The sequence below is a fragment of the Chanos chanos genome, chromosome 3 (genome assembly GCF_902362185.1).
Source record: "Chanos chanos chromosome 3, fChaCha1.1, whole genome shotgun sequence".
Classification (NCBI taxonomy): domain Eukaryota; kingdom Metazoa; phylum Chordata; class Actinopteri; order Gonorynchiformes; family Chanidae; genus Chanos; species Chanos chanos.
In genome coordinates, this window is record NC_044497.1 from 36,818,781 (window position 1) to 36,843,070 (window position 24,290).

Here is a 24,290-nt window from a genome sequence, read left to right on the forward strand (position 1 = left end):
ATCTAATGATATATTGTATTGATACACATTATTGATACATAAGCTGATGTAATATTCAGTAATGTTGCATTCAGTAATTCAATAAGTGCACATTCCAAAAAGCAAAACAAACGTCACACACACATTTAGAGAAAAAAATTTCAGTGCCCCATGCAAAGCATCCACTCTATTGATCATTCCGCAATGCCTAATCTGCACTGTGTTTATTGCGATCTGCTGAAAAGGAGTAACATAATTGAAAGTGAGAGTTGTTTTTGTTATGTTTTGATTTGACTCTCCACAGCGTCATAAAGAATAGATCCAGATATTGATTATTTTATTGCACCACAGAGCTGAGGGATGTGCCTGAACATGAAGACTTTGAGGGATTATAGATTTTTATCTCCTAACAAACAACCCTTTTCAGAAAAGATCCAAAATCAGAGCCAGACTGAAAGCTGGCAAGGCCAGACAAGTCGCCTGCAAATCCTGTAGATCAACAGCATATACCTCAACAAAAGGGAGAAAGAAAGAAACAGAGAAAGGTAAATTCTAGAAAAGAATATCTCAGCGTACATGCTTTTAAAACATGACAGACACACAATGTTCCTAATAAGCTGCTCTATTTTCAGTGAGTTAAGGCCCTGCATAATTCCTTTCTGTTACTCTCCTATGGTGTGTATTACCTTCAAAGAGATTAAACACTTTGCACATTTGTTGTGCACTCTGTGGATTTGGGCTAGTACAGTCATCATTTCAAACTCTGTACATTTCTCAGGAGAAAAAAATTTGTTTGGATTCCATCCAAAATCAATAAGGGCAACATAGTTTGCAAACTTTTTGCCTTAACGATGTATTATATTGACTATATTTTAAATATATGTAAGAAGTAATACATTTGCTTGGGTCAAGCATTCTGAATGGCTTATTTAGCCATAGTTTTTTCTATCTGTTCGTATGGGTGGTAATCAATAATATGTGAGCTGGAAATATAACTTTGCGTGCATGAAAAACATTTAAAAATACTACACACTCTAGCAATATGTCAATATGTCTCCAAAAACAACTAAGCTAAATATTTACAGCTGGATCAATACTGAGAGTGGGTCAAACAAGAGGCTAACATGAATAAAATGCCACTCAATAATGAGGCATTGCACCTCAGCAGAAAGGTGCTGAGCAGAAAATGGACACTAGTAGCTTTATAAATGGCTCATTGTAGCCATGGGACTGTGAGAACATCCAAGCAGCAATGTTTCATTTGTTAAGCAAGGTTTAAAAATCAAATTTGAAGTACAATAAGTAAAGAACAGTGCATGTGGCATTGCTCTTCACAAAAGACTTTAAGACTGTTCACCTACCGTAAAATGAAAGCTTTCCTCTGACTGCATTCTTTCCCTTGGGGTTATCTGCCACACACTCATAAACACCTGCATCCTCCTGCTGGAAATATGGGATTTCCATCACTCCAACACCGGCCTTGTTTAGGTCCACTTTCCTGGCAAACGAAATACCATCCAGTCTTCTCCAGCTAATAGAGGGAACTGGGCTAACAACAGAGGGAAAGGAGAGATCAGACTGATGACTGTACGATAATAGTTAAGGTCATTTAAGGTCAAACAGTAACAACATATCTTGAGGCTGGGCATTCAAAGTCTGACAGAGACACAGAAAACTGTGCCAGACTTACTTTCCTAGAGCGAAACATTCCAGTTTAACAGTTGACCCCTTTGCTACAGACAGAGTCTCTGGAAACTGCACTTCAATTTTTGGCTCATATTCTCCCATAACACCTAAGAGAACACACAAATAGCACATATACATAAAATCAGACAAACCTTTAAGAGATTAAACATTTAATGAGTTTTGCTCTTTTGCTGTTGGCAGAATCAGAATTGAGGCACAATGACCTACATGATGTCTGTAAAATTATGAAATAAAAAAAAGAGAGCTAAGAAATAAAGACCATTTTTACATCAGTCCAACCATTGTCAGGGCATAAAGTGTTGTTAACAGCAGGCACATGCCTCAGTAAGCCTTTACCTCATTAGACTAAAAATGACTGATGATAATATAACATTGACTTTGAGATTACAGTAAGGTGTTATGAATAGTCCTAACCTCACATTAAAAACTCTTCAATGCATGTAACCCCATAGTCATGTACATGTTTCAAGATTTTTCTGGATAGCAGTGCTTGACAAAAATCCAATGTAGAGCCTTTAAAAGAAATTAGAAATTATATTTTAAATTTCTATAGTAGCTACATTACCATCACTGCGTAGCACCAGAGCAGTGGGCGGACCCTGGACTGTGCTTTTGGTCACCAGGTTGGTTACAACACAAGTGTAGTTACCCACATCTGATGGTTCCACTTTAGCGATGTATAGGTTGCCTGTTATCTGAGACACAAACCGACGCATATCCTGTTTCACAAATGATGGATACTCGTTGAAGATCCAGGAAAAGGTCAACTCTGTGAAAGAGAGAGATCATCAAATATAACAAAGACAAAAATCAACACTTTACAGACAGACAACAATTGCCACAGATCATTTAATTCATACCTAATTTGGTGCATCAACAAACTTAATATGGACAAATCACGATAAGCATACATTATGCCTGAAAACCTGAATAACAGAGAAAATGAAAAGGGTGAGAACATTTTGCATTGAAAAGAGCAGACATCCTTGATGCTTATCAGATATATCAGAATGACTCACACTAGACAGTGCGTTTTTTTCCAGACCACACATGGCTTCGCCTTCAACATCCAGACATTTTGTATTTATCCCCTGGAATGACCTGGCAGTTACTACTTAACAGAATCAGTCTACCCACTGGAATAATCAAATAGAACCACTTAAATAATCTAGCTGATTGCTCTTAGCCACACTTAGTAAAGTTCTTTCACTGTTTCTCATTAATAAATCATTCAATATTCATCCTGGTAGCTTCACTTTCAATAGTTGATTTCAAGAAAATAAGAATAAAGGATGATCACATGATGATCACCTATCAGCACTGTGCTTCACCAGCATTCTAATTACCAGATCATTAGAACAATTATTCAATCATTTTGTTCATCTGTTTTTGGTTCATCCTCCCAGTACTCGTCTGTGTAGGACTTTTCCTGTTTGTCTCATTGTCAGTTGTGAGGTCTGTCTATTCTCCACAGTTTCTGAGTCTTAGTGTATCAACTGTGCCTAGTTCTTCCTGTGTATTATTCTTAGTCTATTCCTGGTTTCAGTCTCTTTCTGGTCTTAACCTTCTTTATTCTTGAACGTTAAGACCGGAAATAGACTAAAACTAAAGCTTAACCTGCGTTATTCCCTTACTCCCTGTGCACTGGATTGTTTGTGTAATTCCTTCCTGCTTTGCCTTCCAGATACCTGAAGTCTGTGTTGCAAACCAAACCTGCATTGTGACCTGCCTTCTGGAAGGCAACTTCATTAAAATATACTCAGCACATACATCTAGTTTCCCTGATAAAATCAAAGGTTAACGAGTAACATGTACAGCACATTCGTATGGACAAAACCTATGCCAAAACTAGTCCTACATCAACCATGATTAGAAGTCAGAATAGAGAATAATCATTAGGTGTTCAAAAACAAACTCTGAATTCTTTGTTAGGGACCAAAAAAGCACTCAATTAAGTATGTCTGGAACTCTGGAAGAAATCATGCAATTCAAGCATCTAATGAACCAAAAGGTCCGGTCCAATTAATGAAACAAGCTCAAGTGTATTTGGCTCGCATCTAAAAATTATAATCAAAACAGCAGGGGAGCAAGCAGACAGTTAATGCAAGAGAGCAGTATTAACTGTTTTCATTTTACTGAGAACTTCTTGCATTTGAGAAAATGGAGAGCAAGAAAGCCAGTGGATACATATGCTTCAACTCAATATACTGATACACGCAAGATGGAAAGGCAAAGACTGAGAAAGAGAGGGAGAGAGAGAGAGAGAGAAGAGAGAGAATAAATTTGGATATTACAAACTGATTGCAGGCAAAGGTAGCAATCTCATTCTCCATATGGATGCTTTTGAGTGCTTCAGACATGTAATGTAAGGGAAAAGATTACAGTACCGTTCACAGAAAAATGTTTATTCTGTTTACATTGTAATTTCACATTCACATCAAGACTCCAGCTATTTCAGCACACATCAAACAAGCTATATTATAAACATATCTTTGATATATACACATTTATCAAAGTATTAAGCGTTCTGTTTGTATGGAATGCTTTAGCCATTGTGTAAATTTAACTATACCCATCTACTTCTTGTAAGTATATTCTGGACTTTTCATTCTATCACTGAATTATATACTGTATAAGAAATGAGGAAAATGTTGATGAATTCAGAGTTATTAATTAATTCAACAACGCACTCACAGAAGGGAATTAACATATTACATTCTGTGTGTATTGATATTATGGTGAGAATGACACTGTGGCATTACAACAACTTAACATGACAACATGAAATAAGCATTCATATGAAATCAAATCAACAAGAGATGAGTTGACTGGCATGAAGCTAATTCTGAACTCATCTAAGGAGTTTAATTGATTTCTCTAAAATCCATCAGATGACATTTTAGTCAGACAAATCCTGTGAGGATGAGAAAATTAACTTTCATCATCTAGGGCACAGTCTCCACTGTAATCATCCTTGTTAAGCACAATAATGTACCCCTAATGACAAATACTCTGAACCAAAGGCTCTGAACAAGAAAATGTGAACCTTGTTAGCATGTTAACTGACATTGCATTGAACTATCTGCATAAGTTACTCAAGGGAAAAGGCTAATATTTATGGTAGGAAAAGATCTGCCTCTGTGGATACTGCTCTACTAACATTAATGGAGGTGAATCATTTCATAAATGTCTTGGATGAAGCGTGGATGTACTCCTGCTTAAATGAAGCTGACAAGACTCTCTATGAAAACACTTTTGAGTGAAACCACATACTGTGCTATTAAAACATGTGAAAAGCCAGCAAAGTGTGTCAATTTAGTGTGCTGTTTAAATGCGCAACAACAAGCAAAAAGAGACAGATAAACTGTTTACTTTAAGGTGGCTTGGGGAAAGATGAAAAGCTATTCGTCAACTCTTGACAAATACACAAGAACTTCCCTAGGGAACATTACATTAGCCAAGCATTTTGGACAGGCCAAGTCACAAAAGCTCCTCCAAAAGCAGTGCCAAGAGTACCATTACAGCAGATCTGAGAGTAGTTACAAACAATCTGCCTACAGAATTAAAAAAAACAAAACACCAAAAGCCACATAAGTAATCCAAATAAGCTTGGAGACTGGCAGTGGTGAGAACAGTCATGTTATAAGGTTACCGAGTGACTGTAGAGGCCTAAGAATCTTGAGTGAAGTTTTAGGCATGTAAGGGGTTAATTAGAAATCTCTCCCTCTGTAAAAAATTGGGCCAAATGGCTCACACCTTACCTCCCATGTGAGGTGGGGGTCCACAGAGTAGCACTACACCTTGGCCCTCACGAACCCTCACTGGACTGCGTCTCCGTGTCTTAAAGTTATCCAAATCTGTTGCAGAAAAAATGACAACATAATACAGCATTTCAGAACACAACCAGCTTTCTTATAAACTACCACAGATGTATGTTGTAGTTGTGTCCTGCATGAGTGCTTTGCATATGTTTTGGAATCACTTGTCTCCTGCAGGCTACATAAAGCAATTGGTTTAAGTAACTTATTTTTACAGAACTGAAATTCCTATGGGTTACAGGACAAAGCCAGTGCACCATTCTGGCATGTCGAGCAATAGATGTAACATGTTTAGTCTAAATCTGCTTCTTTGAAGAAACGTACACACTTTTGATACACATGCTTGTGCCATGCCTGGCCATATTTCTTTGTATAAATTGTTTCTTGGGAATATTCAAACTAAAAGCCTATGAACAATGCATGCCCATGAAAAGTAAAACATGTTGTGTCCCCTAAAACAGGAACAGTATAATTGAAAAAAGAGGAACATGGCTGTGGTTGATTTTAGGTGTTTATACCACTTGCATTAATGTCAAATTTTGTGTTAATTCATTTAGAGTTTTTTTGTTAGATCAAATTTAACAAAATTACTTAAAATTCTCTCAGTTGCTTATCGTCATTTGTTGTTCTTTTTTTTTTAGGCTCAGAGTTCACCTCTGAGTTTTTATGCCTTACATATTCCACACAGACCAATCTCTTCCACTGTCGTATGTAGCAAGCATTTCTTCAGGTGTAAGTCACACATGAGTGGATTTAATTGCTTCTACAGTTACCAGATAAATTGTGTTTCATTTTTTTTAACAATCAGCAAAAAAAGCAGCACATGGTAATTGTAGAATGGACCTGAGATTAAATTTAGTATTGTGTTAAAATTAATATAACTTTGACTTATGAAGGGAAGTAAGAGTAAAAGTATATTACTGTATTTCCCCTTTGGCAGTTTGGCTTAGTGGTTTTTCCAGAAATTGCCTCATTTCCAGCCGATAAAATACTGTGTTACAATATATTGACTAATTTCGGTAGAAAATATGTTTTGAATTCCTCCATTGCAAACTATAATTTATCAATAGATTAACCAGTCATTCCTGTGATTTACTACGTATTGCATCTAGAAATTACCTTAAAATACATTTTCCTTAAAGATTTGACTTAGCGTTCTTATTACAAACACAGTAACAGGTACATCTCAATATTACTTTGCTTTTGGAGGAAATAAAAAGGAAGTTTTTTAATGTTAGCAGAACGTTAACATCATTTTCAACGAAATCTCACTCTGAAACAAGCTGCTTGATTAGTTTTGCCTTAGGCGCTGCTTTAAATGGGTAATTACAGGGTTCACTGATTTATGGAGGCCTATGTTCATGTCAGCTAATAAATGTATTATTGCCAATGAGACAAATCTATTACCAAGATGGTCTCATTCAACTTAAAAGCCATAAATTTCCTTTAAATACCACAAATGTCTAGAATTTTCAGCAGCATTACAAAAGGGAAAAAAGACATATTGGTATGTTCAGATCAATTCTTTGATCATCATTTAAGCCTTACATTTAGACTTTTACAACTGCATGCCATTTATTCAGAATACAAAACCAGCAGTAGACCATTTCTAATAACATCATCTTTGACCAATATTTTTCTAACTCATGATCTATAAGCCTTTAAGTCTTACACTGTCATCTTTCAGCCACTGGTTAAGAATGAGATCATTGCTCATGTAAGACACACAATTATTGAATTAATTCTTATTAGACAGTGACTTTTGCGCTAGATAAGCCTTGACCAAGTCGAAGTAGTTACAAGATTTGTTTTTGAGCTTGCTGATATCATAATGCTCTGGTTGCAAAGGCTTTTTCATAATCCAAAATCTACAAGACATAACACAACAACTGCAGTCAGGCGCAAAAAAAGGTCTGAAAACATTAAAGCCACTTTAATCTGAGTGACAGGCATGAGACTTCAGAGAGAATTCAGCCCCTAGAAAGAGAGGAGGCAAGGGACTGTGGACATCATTAAGCCTAAATTAATGAGAAAATATATGAGAAGATTAATTTGAGAAGAGGCACATACTGTTAATTCATGACATGTTAAGACATGATTAATAGGACAGTGCACTGCGAAATCTAATTGTTTTGTCTTTACTAGAAAGTATTATGCAAACTTATTTCCTTGACTGAATGAGAAGTTAAGGGTTAGTTTGTGCAAATATAAAATAAATATTAACATTTACTTCACTCAGCATCAGTCAGGCTCTGGGAAACACGATGCATGTGCAGGTGGATTTATTAAAAAATGTAGAAAATTAGGAAGGAAGGTAAACACGATAATGATGATGAAGGTTACTATACTTGCATTTAGAGAGGAAGAGTAGGCTTAGTATGTTTCACAATGAGTAGACTTCACAATTAAGAAAAGAAACAAATGGGTGTATATAAACAAGGTGACTAACAGAACACAGGTCAAATGATGACTGAAAGAGAGGCAGTTTTGACAGGATGAGTAAATGAGTGACACTAAATGTTGACAGGCTATTAGGATGGTTAACATATAGATTAGAATTTACTCATAGCACATTCTTTTCAGAAAAAAAAACAGATTCAAAAAACTTGCTCCCAATGAAGGGAAGATCACCCTTTCAACAGATATGGGCCCATTACAACATTTGTCTATTTTTTTTTCCATGTGCTCATTCAACACTGTTAATAACAAGGTCAAACCCGAGAAAAACTGGGTTTTAAAGGTTATTGTGTGCTGTGGAAAGAAAAAAATAACAAAAATGGGGTGAATAAGCAGTGTGTATAAATGGTATGTGCACACCTCAGGGCAGAGCAACACTGATCTGCCCTGGCCCAGACATTATATTGATATTATGATGCTTCTTCCAACTTTAAGCTTTGTGCTATCTACCACATCATATTAGGACAATGTAACATATATCCTTCAGATAAACAAATAACATGCTGTTTAACACCATGCTACTGGATTACCAAAATAACATGCTCCTATGGAAATAATATTTCCAAATCGTATTATTTTAAATCACGGGCAACCCAGTAAAAATAGATGCTCATACCCTCCTGTACAGCAATGCTTGATAATCTCATGCATCACATTTTACCTTTGTATGCCATCTTGTCTCTTGGCATAACACAGCAAGTAAATTCTGTCTTTATGACTCCATGATTCATAAAACAGGACATGTATTTTGCTGTAAGTGTCCTTTCAAACAGCCTAGTACAATGAACAAGTGATGAGGCAGCATGCAGGACCGCTCATATTGTAGAAAGTCCACTCGATCAACCTGCTCTTATACACATCTCTTTTGGCAAATAAGGGAGATTGTTTAATTTGTCTTTTGGTTAGAACCAGTCATTACAGGAAGAAGATGTAATAATAATTTCTAATCCCATTTAGGACCCCAATTCACATCTTGCAGTGCAGTGCCCATTCCAATCCCAGGTTTTCCTAATGGAAACTCTCTTGTTCCACAGGAGAGATTCTTAGGCATGCAGATCTATATGTGTGATATATATTAGCCCCATGTGTGAAACCATATCTAAACCTGATTCATGCCTGTAGTGTGAAAATCAGGTTGTGTGCAGAATACACAAAGCTCTTTGATAAGTCTCTCGCCGAAGAAAAAAAAGAGAGAGAGAGAAAAGAAAAAAAATTGAACAAATGAATCAATACGAGACAGGGTAAAGTCCAGGATAAGTACATCCAGTGCTACTGGTGATGACAGATCATTGATTGTTTTCCTCTTTTTTGACTTATATTTCCAGCACCATCAATGTAAGCATGTGATTTATAGCTTGTATTTTTACAGTTCAAATAAAGTTCTGTGAAAAATTATGAATGGGTAAATCTAGGGTAAGATCATTTTCATTTGGTACCCTATAAATAATTCAGGAGACCATCCAGGCACACCTGGAATAATAATGCTATCTTTATTTATACATGTGAAAACCACAGCTAGGGGAACTCGGAACAAATTAAAAGTAAAGTAAAACTGTTTTCTTAGTCAGGTGGTGCTCAAGTCAAAGCCAGTGTCAAACACAGATATCCATCTAAATAAAACAAGAGAGTACATACTAAAAACAAGAGGGATCCTAATCTCAATAGTGAAATAATTATCATATAACATGACAGAAAGGTTATTACAACAGAGAAATGATAATTATCCCCAATAAAAAGACTCTGAATACGAATGCACGAAACAGCTGAAAAGGAAACAAAAACGACACAGCTGAATTTCGTTTTGTAGTTTTGTAGGAGACATTTTTCTCTTCCCAGCACCAGTACTACTCAGAATAAGCTGTGAGCAGTGTGAAAGCTGTGGCAGGGATCTAATGATGGATTGGTTTTACATTGGTTTTACAGTGAAGCAGATACAGAGAGCCTTGTCTCTCTACCTTCAGAGGGGGAAAAGACTACCTTGCACTGGTCTATGGAGAATCCCTTCCTACAAGCAAAAGACAAGAGACCTAAATCTGTCATTAAATGCACCCATGATGAGATAATATCATTCTGGTACAAAAAGCAGGCAAATAGCGCTACCTGTGGAGTATAATGAATATATTTCTCTCATTTAAAAAAATAAAAATAAAAAGAACATCACTGAACTGACCCTTGAGCCTGTTTCCAGTGTTGTGAGTTGAACAATACATACTGGCAGTACTCAAAAGCCACTGATATCCAATCTTGGACATGTTGGACATCAGGGCCTAGACGGCGTTCGTATATATGAATGAAAATTGAATCAGTGTTATCTACAGCTGTCTACAGTTAAGGCAAGCTGGCATGTGGGTGACAGAAGCATAAATCTCCATGTACTTCTAATCAAACAGAAAAAGAAGCATCATGTCTGCTAAAAGATTAAAAAAACTGAAATGCTAAATAATCACAAAACAAACAAATATTGGGTAATGACTAAAATATCCATGTGGTTTGAGATCAAAAGCTCTATATTAAGACTTTAATAGCACTGTCACATTGATGCTTATGTTAATGGATTAGTATGGCTTCGTTTGCCCCTTATGGGTATATTTGAATATACAATTAGTTTTGTACAACTGTACTTGGGACCAGAAGTTAGTAGTTCAGAGAATCTCCATGGGACACAGGTAACTCCCAGACAACAAGACACATTACTTAGGGCCTTTGTGTCATCTCTAAATTACAGGATATGGCCTTTTATAACACCAGCAACTCTCTAAGTTGTCCTCCCCGACCCCGAAACATTCAATCATCTTTAACAGATAATTAAGTTATAGCAGCAGTAATAAAGATGATGAATGGGACCTGAACACTGATGCTTCCCCTTTACGACACTGGCCTAAAGCTTTTGCTGGAGTTCAGGACGAAACAGTTCATGTGACCAATCAATGTGATACCAGGCAAGTTACACCCACCCAGGAAATAGGTAGACAACAGTTAATAATGCGTAAAGTCATATGAGACTCGTCTCTTTCATGTGTCTGATAGCAGTCTGGGGTGTTTTTGTTCTGAGGTAATTTTACTTCCATTCTCTGGCCTGACAGGAGGAAAACAGACATCAGAATTCATTCCAAGTCAACTATCCATCACACTGTGTCAATGCTCTGTTTTAGATGGCCAGCTGTCACTGGAGAGGACCTGGGTTCACCTTGGCTTCAGAGATAGAGAAGAGCTAGTGTCATATAAAAGATGAATGAGGACCAGTATGCCATCAGTTATACTACCTCTGACTGAGCTCATTTTAAGGCATCACAACACTCTCTGGAGGGGTACATTTAAAAGTCTACGGAGAGATCTTGCTTGCATTTCTATCTGTTTAAATGATCTAGTGTAATGCAAAAGGGAAAGGAATATTTTTCAGACAAAGGCTGAGATAACTGGTTAACAAGTTATCTATCTTACTTGTCTTGCATTATACAAGAGTCAGGGAATCTTCTGCATTTTCCAGCAACTGTAGTGTGTGATCACATTACTTTGTGTTACTTAGTTGCAGATACATGATTTATCTGCGAAATGATGATCCATAAAATCCATAAAATAAAGCTCTAGTCCATTTTGCAGCGTTATAAAGTATTAGACGTAAAGTTCAGAACTACAGTTACTCCAAAGTGAATTTCTCAAATGTCCTATTGGGTTTAGTTTTCTAAGCAAACTGCATCCACAATATGAAATACAAAGACATTTTCAGGATTACATAGAACAGACTAATAACTTACATGCAATATGTAGACTAGCCTCTCTGCTGAGAATAGTCCCAAAAGAATTGGAAGCAAGACACTGGTAAACGCCAGCATCCTCCTCTTTATTGAGCTGACTGATTCGCAGGTTACCTCCAGACAAACTGTATCGTGATCCAGGCCGGACAGAGATGAAGGAGTCGTTCAACTTCCACCTGGAAATCAAGATGTAAACTTCATTAAGAAAAAAAACATCTTGTGTGAGTGTGTGTGTGTGTTGTGTGTGTGTGTGTTTGTGTGCTTATATGTGAATTTAATACATATCTAATATGTAAAACCCATTCCTATAGGTCTGCTTGTAAACAACATTATTAGTGCATAAACATTATTGTTGTACCAACTTTCACATTTCAAAAAATCCCTTGGATATCTCCACATACACAAAAGAACCATTAAAACCAATTGCCCCAAGAGAGACAGCCTGTCACAACCTGCACCGCCATTTTGGACTTTTGGTTTGACATGTCTTTGTGCTCCTGTTCTCTGTCTGTCTCCGCCCCTCACCTGTACCTGTTTGTCTAATTATTACCTTGTTAATTTTATCCAATCCTGTTTTGCCCTGTTTAGTTCTCCCTTGTATTTAAGTCCTAGTGTTTGCCTTGTCTTTGTCTATCGTTGTTTGTGTTTTAGAGCACGCTGTTACGCTGCACCTTTTTGTTATTGGTTTTTTGTTCCTTTTCTGCACATGTATTTTGATCTTCAGTTCCAGTAAAGTCCTCTGTTTTTTTCACTATCATCATCGTGTCTTTGCACTTGGGTCCTGCACCACACCACCAGCGTGACACAGCCAAACCTGGTGCTGAAAAGATTATAAGATACCAGCTAATCCCAGCTCCTCAAACTCTATATCCATACCATCAGATAACGATCAGATAATTATTTCTATTCAATTGTGGTTACAGTGCAGAAAACAGATCACTTAAACACCGTGAGAGGGAAATGAAAATAAATGAATCAGCTTTGCATGTGCTGCAGTGAGCTACTGGAATCATTAATGGCATGAGAGGGCACCGGAGGAGAACATTACTCACTAGTAATTTTCACAGATTCTTCTCTCTACTGACTATGTTCATTCTGAACATGAGAATACTCCAAGTCAGAGTAGGTTAATTCTGATGTCACATTACAAAGCTGTCACCCATAGCCCAGTCCTACGTCTCCCATCATTCAAGCTCCACTCAGTTTTGCATGCCCCAAAAATTCAAACAGAGACAGACAACTGCAAAATATAACATGGTGTTTTGGTATTTTTCTTCTTTTAAACTTTGAAAACAATCCGGTCCAAATTCTTGTGCATCCTTGTAAGATCTTGTTCAATACATTACAACTAATGCATACAAATTAGTTCAGCATCACCTTGTAGTTAGATTAGCAAATAGCAATAGAACGGATGAATGGAATGACACTCATTGATATCAACTCTGAGCAATTCAGTCCTAACTGAAGAGTTACTGTGAAATGGTGACAGTTATCTGATAACACTGAAACTGTCATTAAATGAAATGGGTCTAAAACTGAATATATAATCGCAAAAAGGATCACAGACATAATGATGTGAATACATAGAAATCTGCAGAGTAAACGTATCATTTTTGGACTTTGAACATTTACATAAAAATGTAATTTCCTTGTATTGTAAAACAGAATAAGCCTATTGGGGAAAAAGCTGTTAAGAAACTGTAAGGAACATTATTTTAATAGCATTAGAAAGCCTCCTCAGGGTCTAATTCCTGACTCTACAGTGACTGTTATTCATGTCAGCAAGATTAAAACTCTAACGTTAAGCCCATGAAGAGAGAGGAGAGTCAATATGATAAGAGGAATGCCTGATAAATGGATTTTTCCAAGAGGAATTGAGATGGCGTTAGATCCAATATAAGCTGAAATCATCGGAATGGAACTTTCATGAGTTGGGAGAGAGTCGGCCCAAATAACCCTTGAGTTTTCCTATTCCCTTCCTTATCCTTTACATAATGATCCCAAAAATAACTGCGAGGAAGTCCGTTCTGGTGGAGCAGTGCTCGGTGACGGCCTGATTAGATTGATTTCAAGATTTGCTGTTGCAGCTGGAACAGGTCGTGGAGCTTCAGATGAGACAAATCAAGGGCTGCAGTGACAATGCGGAAAGGGCTTCTTGGTAATGGCAGTCATGGAGGCAGGAGTCCACGATAAATGAATTTGTCCTTGGCTGCCTGATATAGAGTTTTAGCTTCACACTAAAAATACCTGCTCACAGCAATAAACTTCCAAGGTCTCTAAACTTTGAAACTTTTCCGTGAAGCCTCCTGAAACTTGGATAACTGTTTGAGAGCCTAAATAAGGAATTGTCTGAATTCTGACTGAATAAGAGAAGGACTATATCTGAGGTAGACGGAACTAGGACAGAGTATGAGGGTGATAGAAATTATGTATAAATCAAAATATTACAAAGCCTCTGAAACAGCTTTGAGTGAGGTGCTGAAACACCAGCATAAACCATCTCTCATGTCTCATGAACTGAACTGGTAAGATGCATGCTCTACATGACTCTTATAGATTTACACAAGGAGCCACATCAGAAAATTATGCCAAATACTTCAAAATGTCAGTAAATTTACAATACATGGATACATCAAATGTTTCAATACGACATTGTCAAAAGACCTATGTATTTATTTATTATCACCTTATATTAATCATTTAGGTATACCTATTTAAATTAATCCCCATGTGACTGTGGAGAATGAGCTCTAACCTGTAAGAGGGGGGTGGATGTCCCTGGGCCTCACAGCTGAACACCACCTCTCGACTGGACTCAGACTGATCCAGTGGGAACACAATGCTGCCTGGCTGCTTAATGAACACTGGCCTGAGTGGAACGTTGCCCCCTACGGATTTGGGAGAGATACACAAATATACAAATGTAAAACACAAACATGCAAAATGTGTTTTAACCCTTTTGTGTTACAAATTTTGAATTGGTTCATTGGAGACAAGGACAGAATGAAATAATCTGTTTGCAACTGAAAAAGTGAATTCTAGCTCAGATGGTGGTTGCTCAAAAGAAAAGACTTCTGTAAAAGGAGAATTCAAAATAGTTTGATGTTTTGGGCAGATTATGATGCTGACACTACTATTCTGAGCAATGAAAAGGTACCAAGGACTGGCTCAGTCATAGCTCAGTGATACCTTAAAAAAGTTGTGACGCAGTCTCTTTGTTGAATAAAACCCTACTTTTCCACAGCACAAAATGATGAACTAGTTTAATGAGTACACCCAAGGAATATATAAATGCAAATATTATATATGTATGAAGTTTCTTTTCCAAACTCTCTTAAATGTAGTTAGCCAATTACTAAAATGAAAAAAAAAACCAAACCCCAAAACAAATCATTTCAGAGCAAAGGAGTAATAGAATAAAAGAGTAATTTATGCTATTCAGCAACAGCAGACACCACAACAAACAACTCGACAATATAATTTGTTATCTGCAAGGTGAAAGCAAGTATTTTCTTGCTGAAAAGTTTGAGGAGAGTCTTATGAACGTTTAGAGGTCCTTACTGTGTATTCTGTAATTATAATGTGCTTGCTAATGTTGCTCATTTACACTGCCTTATTAAGCACATACAGCCTCCAGCAGATACGGGAAAACAATGAAGAGAACACTGTGTCTCAGCAACAGGGAGAAAAATTCAATTTACATCATTTTAAAAACTCACTGTCGTTTTCACCAATTAGATCTGTACAGAGCCAAGCGATAACACTAATAACTCTTCATTGCATCACAGATTACAATAACAGTGCACTTGGAAAATTGATATTTCCTTTCAAATTGCACTTCTGAGGTATTGTCTTTGAATAGTTACAATTCATGGAGCAATGTAATGCAGCCTCTGAAGCAAGCTTAAATGCTCATTTGTAAGACATATTTGACGAGGCAATGTGACCGGCTTATCTGCAATATCTTAATAGCACAAAATTATCAAGGGAACTTCAGAATGGTCACTACGCATATTCATGCTTGACTATTGTCTGCTAGATTCTTTTTTTCACCATGAGTGTTCGTGTGTTAACTGAAAAGAATTCATTCATTCATTTTTTCATTCGCTGGGGTCCATACGAATACCCATTTCTGTCAGTGTAGTTTGCCATCCACAACTGCCATCCAAAAGTCAATATAGCAGATATACTGAGTATATCCATGTGATTTTAAAGTATACTTTAAAATCACATGGAATATAAAGGAGGCAGTGTTGCACTAATTAACAGAGGCATTTCAAAGGGAAACAGGCAATACATACATTGAAAAATTGAAATTCCCCTGGAAGCACTAAATTTGTCTACCTGGTGACTGATTTGCATTTCCCTAACGTAAGGTAGGTGGAGATGGTGTGTGATGTTGTGTAGAATTATTGATGAGCAAGATTCCCAATGGAGTTGTCTTAGACCTACAGGGATCTATGGGTATATGCCCAGTCTGAATCAATTTAAAAGTTTAAAGTTATCAAATTACAATATACAAGTTTTCCTTTCAAGCCAATATGTAGCAGAATATGAATGACTTGATAAAATGAGATATAACATTTCATTATTACATTGCAAAATAAAATTTAAAATGAATCCTTATGGCCTTGTATCACAACCAACTACTTGCTTTTGTCTTTCTAGGTAGCAGACCTCTCCTGCAAAGACACAACCTATCAGAGGCAATCTTACTGCTAATGTAACCAAAGAGACAAAAATACATCACACATTACTTTACCTGCATCCTCTATCAGTCATCAATTTACTCAAAGAGATATATTAACAAGCTGTGGATGAGCAAAACAACTTTTTTTTTATATATAGCTCAGACTTCAGTCTTTGTCTCAGTTCCAGTCTACACAGATTTTGGTCTTTGACATTTCGGCTCCAGTCTAACAAACTGCTCTTAGGGATCCTCAGGAACTGAATCTAGGCTGCTCAGTGAAGGCTTGAGCTCTGCTGGCTGCACCTAGGGGTTTGAGCCTGTCTGATGCAAACTCCTGAAATTCTTTTTTTAACTGCTCAACAGGGCTTATTTAGAGCATGCTGTTTGTCAGTAATTACCACACATCTCAGCAAGGAACCATGCCTTCAAAAGTTGAACTGGTGCTATAAATGTAAGATTAATACTCGAGGTAATGCTAAAGCGTAAAATCATGTCATCGAAATTATTATTTTAACGTTCATGGGGGCAAATTTATGACGAGCATCTGTGCAATGGCTTTGAATGAGCATATCTTGGGCAGCTCTGATTTTTGCTGGCACGCTACAGATGTTTTTTTGAGGACACAGCATCGGTGAAAAAAGATCTATCTGCATAGCACAGATTCAGAATACTAACGAGAAGTTTACAGCACAAAGCTGGCAGGCGGAGAGAGGGAGGTCATTAGGAATTTGGAGAAAGCCAGCATCTCTCATAACTCTCACCTGCTGGAGGATGACATGTGACAGCTCAGAGAGCTGCAGACACCCCCTTCTGCTACAGAGACAGCAACAGTAGGGGAAAGGACAAGGCACTTTGGGGGCCAAAATCAAAACTAATCTCGCATTCAATACTGGCCGACAGCACATGAATTTACTCAGCTTACCTCAGCGTGAACGAGGAGTTTGTTGGGGGTGGGGGGGGGGGGGGGGGGGGGCAGGGTCTCCAATCTATTTGAATCCGATTCTGGTTTTATGCACTGAATGAAGAAGCCAGTCTCGCTGTTGAGGTCCTTTTCTTTTGCCTGAGATAAGCCAGACACATCCCTAATGTCCACCTCAAACAGACAACTGAGGATCAGAGATGGCAGTGAAAATAGCCGGATATTTCAGGGTAACGTGCAGAAGCTCTGATTTCTGATCTATGGGATAGAAACTGCTTCACTAAAAGCTATTACTTGGTCGGGAAATATAAATAACTGTTTTATAATCCATTGTTCCAGGAAAAAAACATAAAACAATAGAGAGTAACATGAAAACACTTTCATTTTATAAAAGTTCATTATTTTCCTCCTGTGTAAGCTCAAAATAATGTGTAGTGTGTAAAAAGAACATTATTATAATCTAGTGTTTCCCAATACTTCTCATGCTGCTGAAGTAATCAAAGGGTTGATATTTAGCTGATGAGCAGAATCAGACTAGACAGTGTTTTAAAATGTGAGTAGGAAACACCACGCTCATCAATGACAATCAACTTATGCAAATATAAATTGTATTAAATCAACCTGTAATGTATTCAGTTTCAAAAGTAATAAATTGCCTTAGCTAATAAATTTGCATTTAGATACATTTAAATTTTGAGCTGTTGTAAAAAACCTACTCAGGTTTTCTTACAGGGATACAATTCTATTTATTAGAAATCCACCAGTATCCTTGATGTATGCATATTAACATGTAATTATACTGATCGAGCCCATATGTTCATTAGCCTACACAAACATTATATAAGTTAAACACAATGATATGCATGAGCTGAAAGACAATAACATCACCTAACAATTACATCACCTAACATTTCTTTTTCATGGAGATTTGGACAGAGTGCTGTTGACATGACATGTCATTATAAGGTGTATTCAACCATGAAAACATATACAGTTATTGGATGTCGTTGTAATATAGAGCATAACTCTACTGGCTGAAAGTATAACTTTTTAAGTGCAGTCATCGCCAACACTCACAAGATAGTTGTCATGTTAAATAACTGTAACGGCTTCTTTTTTTCTCTGAAAGTGCACAGCATGGCTATGCACAGTTGATAAAGGAGGGCTATGCCTTTGGCCTTGGGCACTGCATAATTGAAACCACAGCTATTCTCTGACAAGACACAAATGTATTATCAGCTGAGATATATGCAGAGATGACTGGCTTTTAGTTAAAGTGGAGCTGGAGACATCGTCTATTCTTTTCAAAACATGGAAGCATGTCACCAAGGTTTGCTTTTTGAGCGACAGCCCAAATCAAACTACGTATACTAAAAACTTTTCAGACACCAAAGCCAGACATTGTAATTGCATTTTATTTTTAGGAGCAATTTGTCGGTGAGGGTAACTACATATTTGCAATCCTACAATAGGACAGGCTGACTTCTGAAAGCCAAATGGACCTCAAATGAACAATAAAGGTGTCATTTTCTGGAAAATAGTATATGACCTGCTGTAGCATACCTAATTAATACTATATGTGTGCTCCTCCTTAGTGTCAGTTTGCACATTTCAGAGAAAAATCTAAATTCTCCTCACTGACCCGATCCTACACTGAAAACAGCAGTTGACACAGCATTTTGAATGCCCTCCTTTATTACTTGCTTACATTTCAGCTGCATATTGGTGTTGCTTTGGAACAAAACCTCATTTCATCTCATAACAATGAATAAGTGTGGATTACTCAACCAAGAGGGGTTTATCTTCACCAATTTTCCACTGAATCGGAATAATGGGAAATGGCTATATATTTACTTTTTATTATATATTTAGGTTACATCATGCTAAAAATCCCAACAACTGAAAAACAACTTTGGATGTTTTTCTGCAGGGATAACAATGGTCTTTGCCCTGTGCACTTGATTAAATGGGTCAAAGATCAAATGGTCTAAGTATCTTCTTCACATTTTTTTATTTTTTTATTTTTGGTTGATAAAGCAATTCACGGTTTGGCACAGTATATTTGTTTCTGTCATAGTGCAGATATTTTTGCATGGAATAGAGATCATTATTAAAAACTAAAACAAAAGACAAACAAACCAGTTTAGTTATAAAAAAGTAAAACAAAAAAATCATTTTCAACAAATAATTTTTTGGCTTTTTTGTTTTTAATGAGTTCTATTTTAATGACCACAATTAACTGCCATTTTCAGATTGCTTCAGATAATCAATCTCTCTCTCTCTCTCTCTCTCTCTCTCTCTCTCTCTCTCCCTCTTTCCCCATACATGTTAAGCTATAGAAGCCTGAATATAAAGTACGTCAAATACAGACAATACAATGGTGGAATAGGTCTCAGGATATGTCTCAGAAGATAGGCACAGGATTACCAGATTTTGGATGGGAGGCTGAAATTGCGTTGGGAACTGTTATATGCTTTGACCATCTACAAGTATTTAATGGTTAAATTTTCTAAACGACATGGACCGAATAATAAATACTCATGGTTGAAAACCTCTATGTTTTGGACTTGTTGCAAATGCAACCATTAGATACATAAAACTCCACACACTGATCACATACATACACACACACACTTCGATATATGGCATTGAAATTGTTCATTTTGCAATGTAGCACAGTGGCTAATGCTGCTGAAAGACTAGAGTTTTAACATGAACACTGTGATAAAGGATCATGTCTAGAAATTTCTATATTGTGTGCTTTTTGCAAAACAAAGTAGAAATTCAGAAATCCACTGTCACATACACTGATGTAGAATGTTGTCATGAAGTACAATCAGTGTAAGTTTGCTGGAGGGAACTGAACTGTTAAATAATCAATTACGTAAAAAAAGAATTAAAACATATAAATCATTAATAGAGCCACCCATCATATTTTCCCCATGCCATATGTTGTTCCTGCCTTGGCTGTTTTAATCTAAGACAAATTACATATACTTTTTTAAATATGTAAAATACTTCCGACTGTATAACAAACACCTTTGTTTTACACCTGGACTATGTAACAGTTCAACTCTAAAATAAGTATGATATCGCAAAAACAACAACTAAAGCAATAACAGAAACAAGTTTTCTCTCCCTTGGTAACACCCTGAAGAACTTCTACTTTTCTTTAGCATGGAGAAAAACTTGATTACAATTACATTATCAGACAATGTTGTGAAAGTGATGCAACTGCAGCTTTCTAAATGCTATTTTTCAGAAAGTGTACAGAGTCAGTGAAGTTTAGAGGCATGATCATTATGTCCAGACTGCCTGGATTGATCAGTGGATGAGCTTTAGGTCAAATGATTTCACTAGATTAGCAACACAAATCAATACAGTTCTTTTACCGGGGATGAACTACCACCTAAGCAAATCAGTTGTAGATTAGTATCGTATTCACAGAGACTGCATGAAGCTATGTGTGTGTGTGTGTGTGTGTGTGTGTGTGTGAGAGAGAGAGAGAGAGAGAGAGAGAGGATAACAAGGGGCTGAAACAGATGAATAGCTGTGCTATGTCACTGACATGACATGGTAACAGCATCTGGGTTGAATCAAAGTATTTCAAATAATTGTTTAGAATTTTACAGTTATGTCAGTCAGAAATCTTGATCTTTCCTGGCTCATTCTTCACTAAATGAGCCAGAGAAGATAATCTCTTCAGATTACTTCATACAAAATTGACATATGTCTCTTGGCTCCGGAATGCAAAATATGTATCACGAAAAGATAGCCGAGTCACTGGAAGATAAATGGGGAAACACTGTCTGTTTTTACAGTTGTAAACATACTGTTAATGGAGTGCCAAATCCAACTACAGGATTTGTGAGTGAATCTCTATTCTTTTAATTCACAAATTAGCGGGAAGGCAGAACTCATTAATCTTGTCAAGAGGAAAAGAACACATAAGCCTTTTATCAGAGGCTTTAAAAGCCAAAGGATTCACATTAACCTGCTTTGTACTGAGGACAGACAAAGCTAAACACTTCATCAAAAGGTGATCAATACACTTGCACTACACTGTATATTAATGACTGTTCTTTACCCTTCAACCTTCCTACAAAAATGCCTTCCTTTGATTGGAATTAACTTCACCTGACAAATCTAGCTGTTGAAAAAAGCCACAGATGAAAAAAGGTTTTCTGTCAAAACTAATCTATAAATGTACTGACTTTAAAATGCATTCTGTACATACAGGTATTGGTATTTAAATACTGTCAGTCTGATCTTGAAGTGAGTATCTCTAATTGTGTTAAACTCCCATTGAATTGCTAAAGCAACAAAAACATATTTGACACAATGTCAATATATGAAAAAGTGATCCCTTCACTCACACACACACACACACACACACACACACACACACAAATGACTGACACATTTGTACAGTGACTGTTGGCTCCAGAGCTCCTTTAGAAGAATACATTATTGTAAGTTGTTGTATCTGGACCTAATTATGTACATCTGTCTAACTCCTTGGGAAAAAAAAGCAAAGTACCAAATGGCTGTCCTTAGGTTGAGAAGGTTCAGTATTGGTCCTTCATACCCATATATAAGGCCTGTTTGTTAAAGAATGCATTGGTGTGCCTGCTCAACACATTATTAAGATGCTTACCTACAAGGCACCCCAGGAGTGACTTGAGAATCAGCAGTTTCCATGGAAACCCCATCTCTTCTATGTGAAGCCAGAGTGAAGTTGCATTCAATCACAGGTGTGAAGAAATCCTGCCTTTGTCCAGTAGTGAACCTTCCTGCCCTTGAATCAATAAAGACAAGAGACAGAGTGAACCAACACTGAACATCCATATTCAAAAGACTGATTGCTGGGGGAAAAAAACATAGGAAAAACATTAGGCAAGAGTGGGGACAGAATGAAAAACATCACTCAGTACCCTATGACCTTAAACATAATATTATGTGATGAAAGTATGTATGTATATATATATATATATATATATATAAAAATAGATACATACATACATACATACATATAGATGTAGATGTAGATATAGATATAGATAGAGATATAGATATAGAGTGCAAGTGTGCTCTCTTTCAAAGTCCTTGCAGTGCCTGCCTGCTGATTCCAAAATATTATGAGGTATAAATATGTAAGAATTAGACACTGTGAAGAATCTCTCTCATGTGTGGTAAATTCTCATGATATGTAATTGTATCACCATCTTATTCTTAGGAAATAAAAATGTACACTGTGTTCAAAGTAAGGAAATATGAGCAAATGCATGGCTTATTTAAATATTCATTTATTAAAAATGTTTGTTTTGTTTTGTTGAAGCAAAAGTAATCAATGAACATACATGGCTTATTTAAATATTTGTTTATTAAAAATGTTTGTTTTGTTTTGTTGAAACAAGAGTAATCAATGAGCATTATCAGATGCTAAAATAGTCACAGGCCTTAAAAAATGGATTTTACAGGTCAGGTGTCTGTCTACATCAAGGTTTATAGTGAACTAGTAGAGAAGAAATGAATGTGGATCATATTGATAAATATAAATTTAGCACGGAAATTAAAAACTTGACAAACTAGGGATAAATGAACATATTTTTCTCAGCAACAATGATCACTCAGTATGAAATTGGACCAAAAATAAAAAGTAACAAAACCCTAAAAGAAAAAAACTAAAGCATATCACTTAAAAAAAATTAAATACAAACGATGTGTTTATTTAAAGGTTAAGAGATTACATTATTTCAAAAGTCTTTTAATTACATTGTTAAAGTTTTGCAGACATACAGATATGTAAAGCGCTATATTTAGAATATTAAGAACAAACAAATTGATAGATCTTGGTAATTACTGTATGTTCTGCAATCTAAAGGTCTTAAAATGCATCAGCAATAGTTCTCTCAATACGTCAATTAACCAAATTAGAAAAAAACAGGTTAAAGGCAGTATATTCTGCCCAGGCTACGTGAGGACTTGTGAATCTTATGTAATCAATGTAAAGCTCCTGCATATCTTTATACTAAAGTATGTTATCATGAATATGTTTTAAGATGTCTAAAATGTTTTAAAAGTTAAAAGACATCATAGATGTTTTCATGGTATGGAGGGACTAGGGGTGGTTGGGTTGGGTCACCTTGATTTCTACTCATATGTGTTTGGACTGTGAAGTCAACATTAAAACACATTCTGAATGTGTCAGCGATCCTTCTCTTAACCCTTGTGACTTTTTATGCCTTGTGATCAAAGGTCTAATAAAACACCTTACATCAGCTTTACAGTGAGACAAACACTTCAGGATTCTGCGACTGCATACAGAGCTGTATTGATCTCACACAGTTTGACAAAAAAAAAAAAAGGAGTCCCGGCAAGTAGTTTTGCTGTGGAGCAAAAACTGATTTAATTCTTAGAAAAACAATTATACGAGTGATACACAATACACATATGACATTGGTTACAATTGTCTAATTTTTTTCTTGATATTGTATGCTGTTAATTTAAATTGAATTCAGTCTTTTTCATAAAACACAAGTGACAGCATCCACAGTAACAACAACAACAACAACAACAGCAGCAGCAACAGCAACAGCAACAGCAACAACAACAACACCAAAGATCTAAATCATACAGCATTCCTTTACAAACCCTGAAAATTGGGCCATATCCTTGTTGTTTTCCTAATACAAGTTCATCTAGCATGTTTCATTTTGAAAATGGAGCTGGAAGCATCCAGCCCTCTAAAAATGACAGGGTAATTACCCCCCTGACCAGCCCCCTTCCCCCCACCACCCAAAGAACAGATAAACTACATGTCCATTAGTGGCCCAGGAGAGAGGTAGCACAGATCCAGCCATCATATTTCATCAGCAGTACCATGTCATATCTACTGTGTTAGGAACCCCAGTGTGGGGGGTTGATGGCACAGGACTCACAAAAAAAAAAAAATTGAGCAATTT

General features: G+C 36.6%; 1 protein-coding gene across 1 annotated transcript in view; it reads right to left on the reverse strand.

The window, feature by feature from the left end:
* The window catches only part of cntn3a.1 (contactin 3a, tandem duplicate 1), a 40,738-nt gene extending 18,701 nt beyond the window's left edge, over positions 1–22,037 (reverse strand). The window contains exons 1-7 of the mRNA XM_030767810.1: positions 21,983–22,037; positions 14,472–14,604; positions 11,717–11,892; positions 5,448–5,543; positions 2,252–2,455; positions 1,670–1,772; positions 1,341–1,528 (exon numbers count right to left, since the gene is read on the reverse strand). Coding sequence (XP_030623670.1) covers positions 1,341–1,528; positions 1,670–1,772; positions 2,252–2,455; positions 5,448–5,543; positions 11,717–11,892; positions 14,472–14,604; positions 21,983–22,037 — 955 coding nt within the window. The remainder of the gene's footprint in view (positions 1–1,340; positions 1,529–1,669; positions 1,773–2,251; positions 2,456–5,447; positions 5,544–11,716; positions 11,893–14,471; positions 14,605–21,982) is intronic.
* Between the last annotated feature and the right edge of the window lie 2,253 nt (positions 22,038–24,290).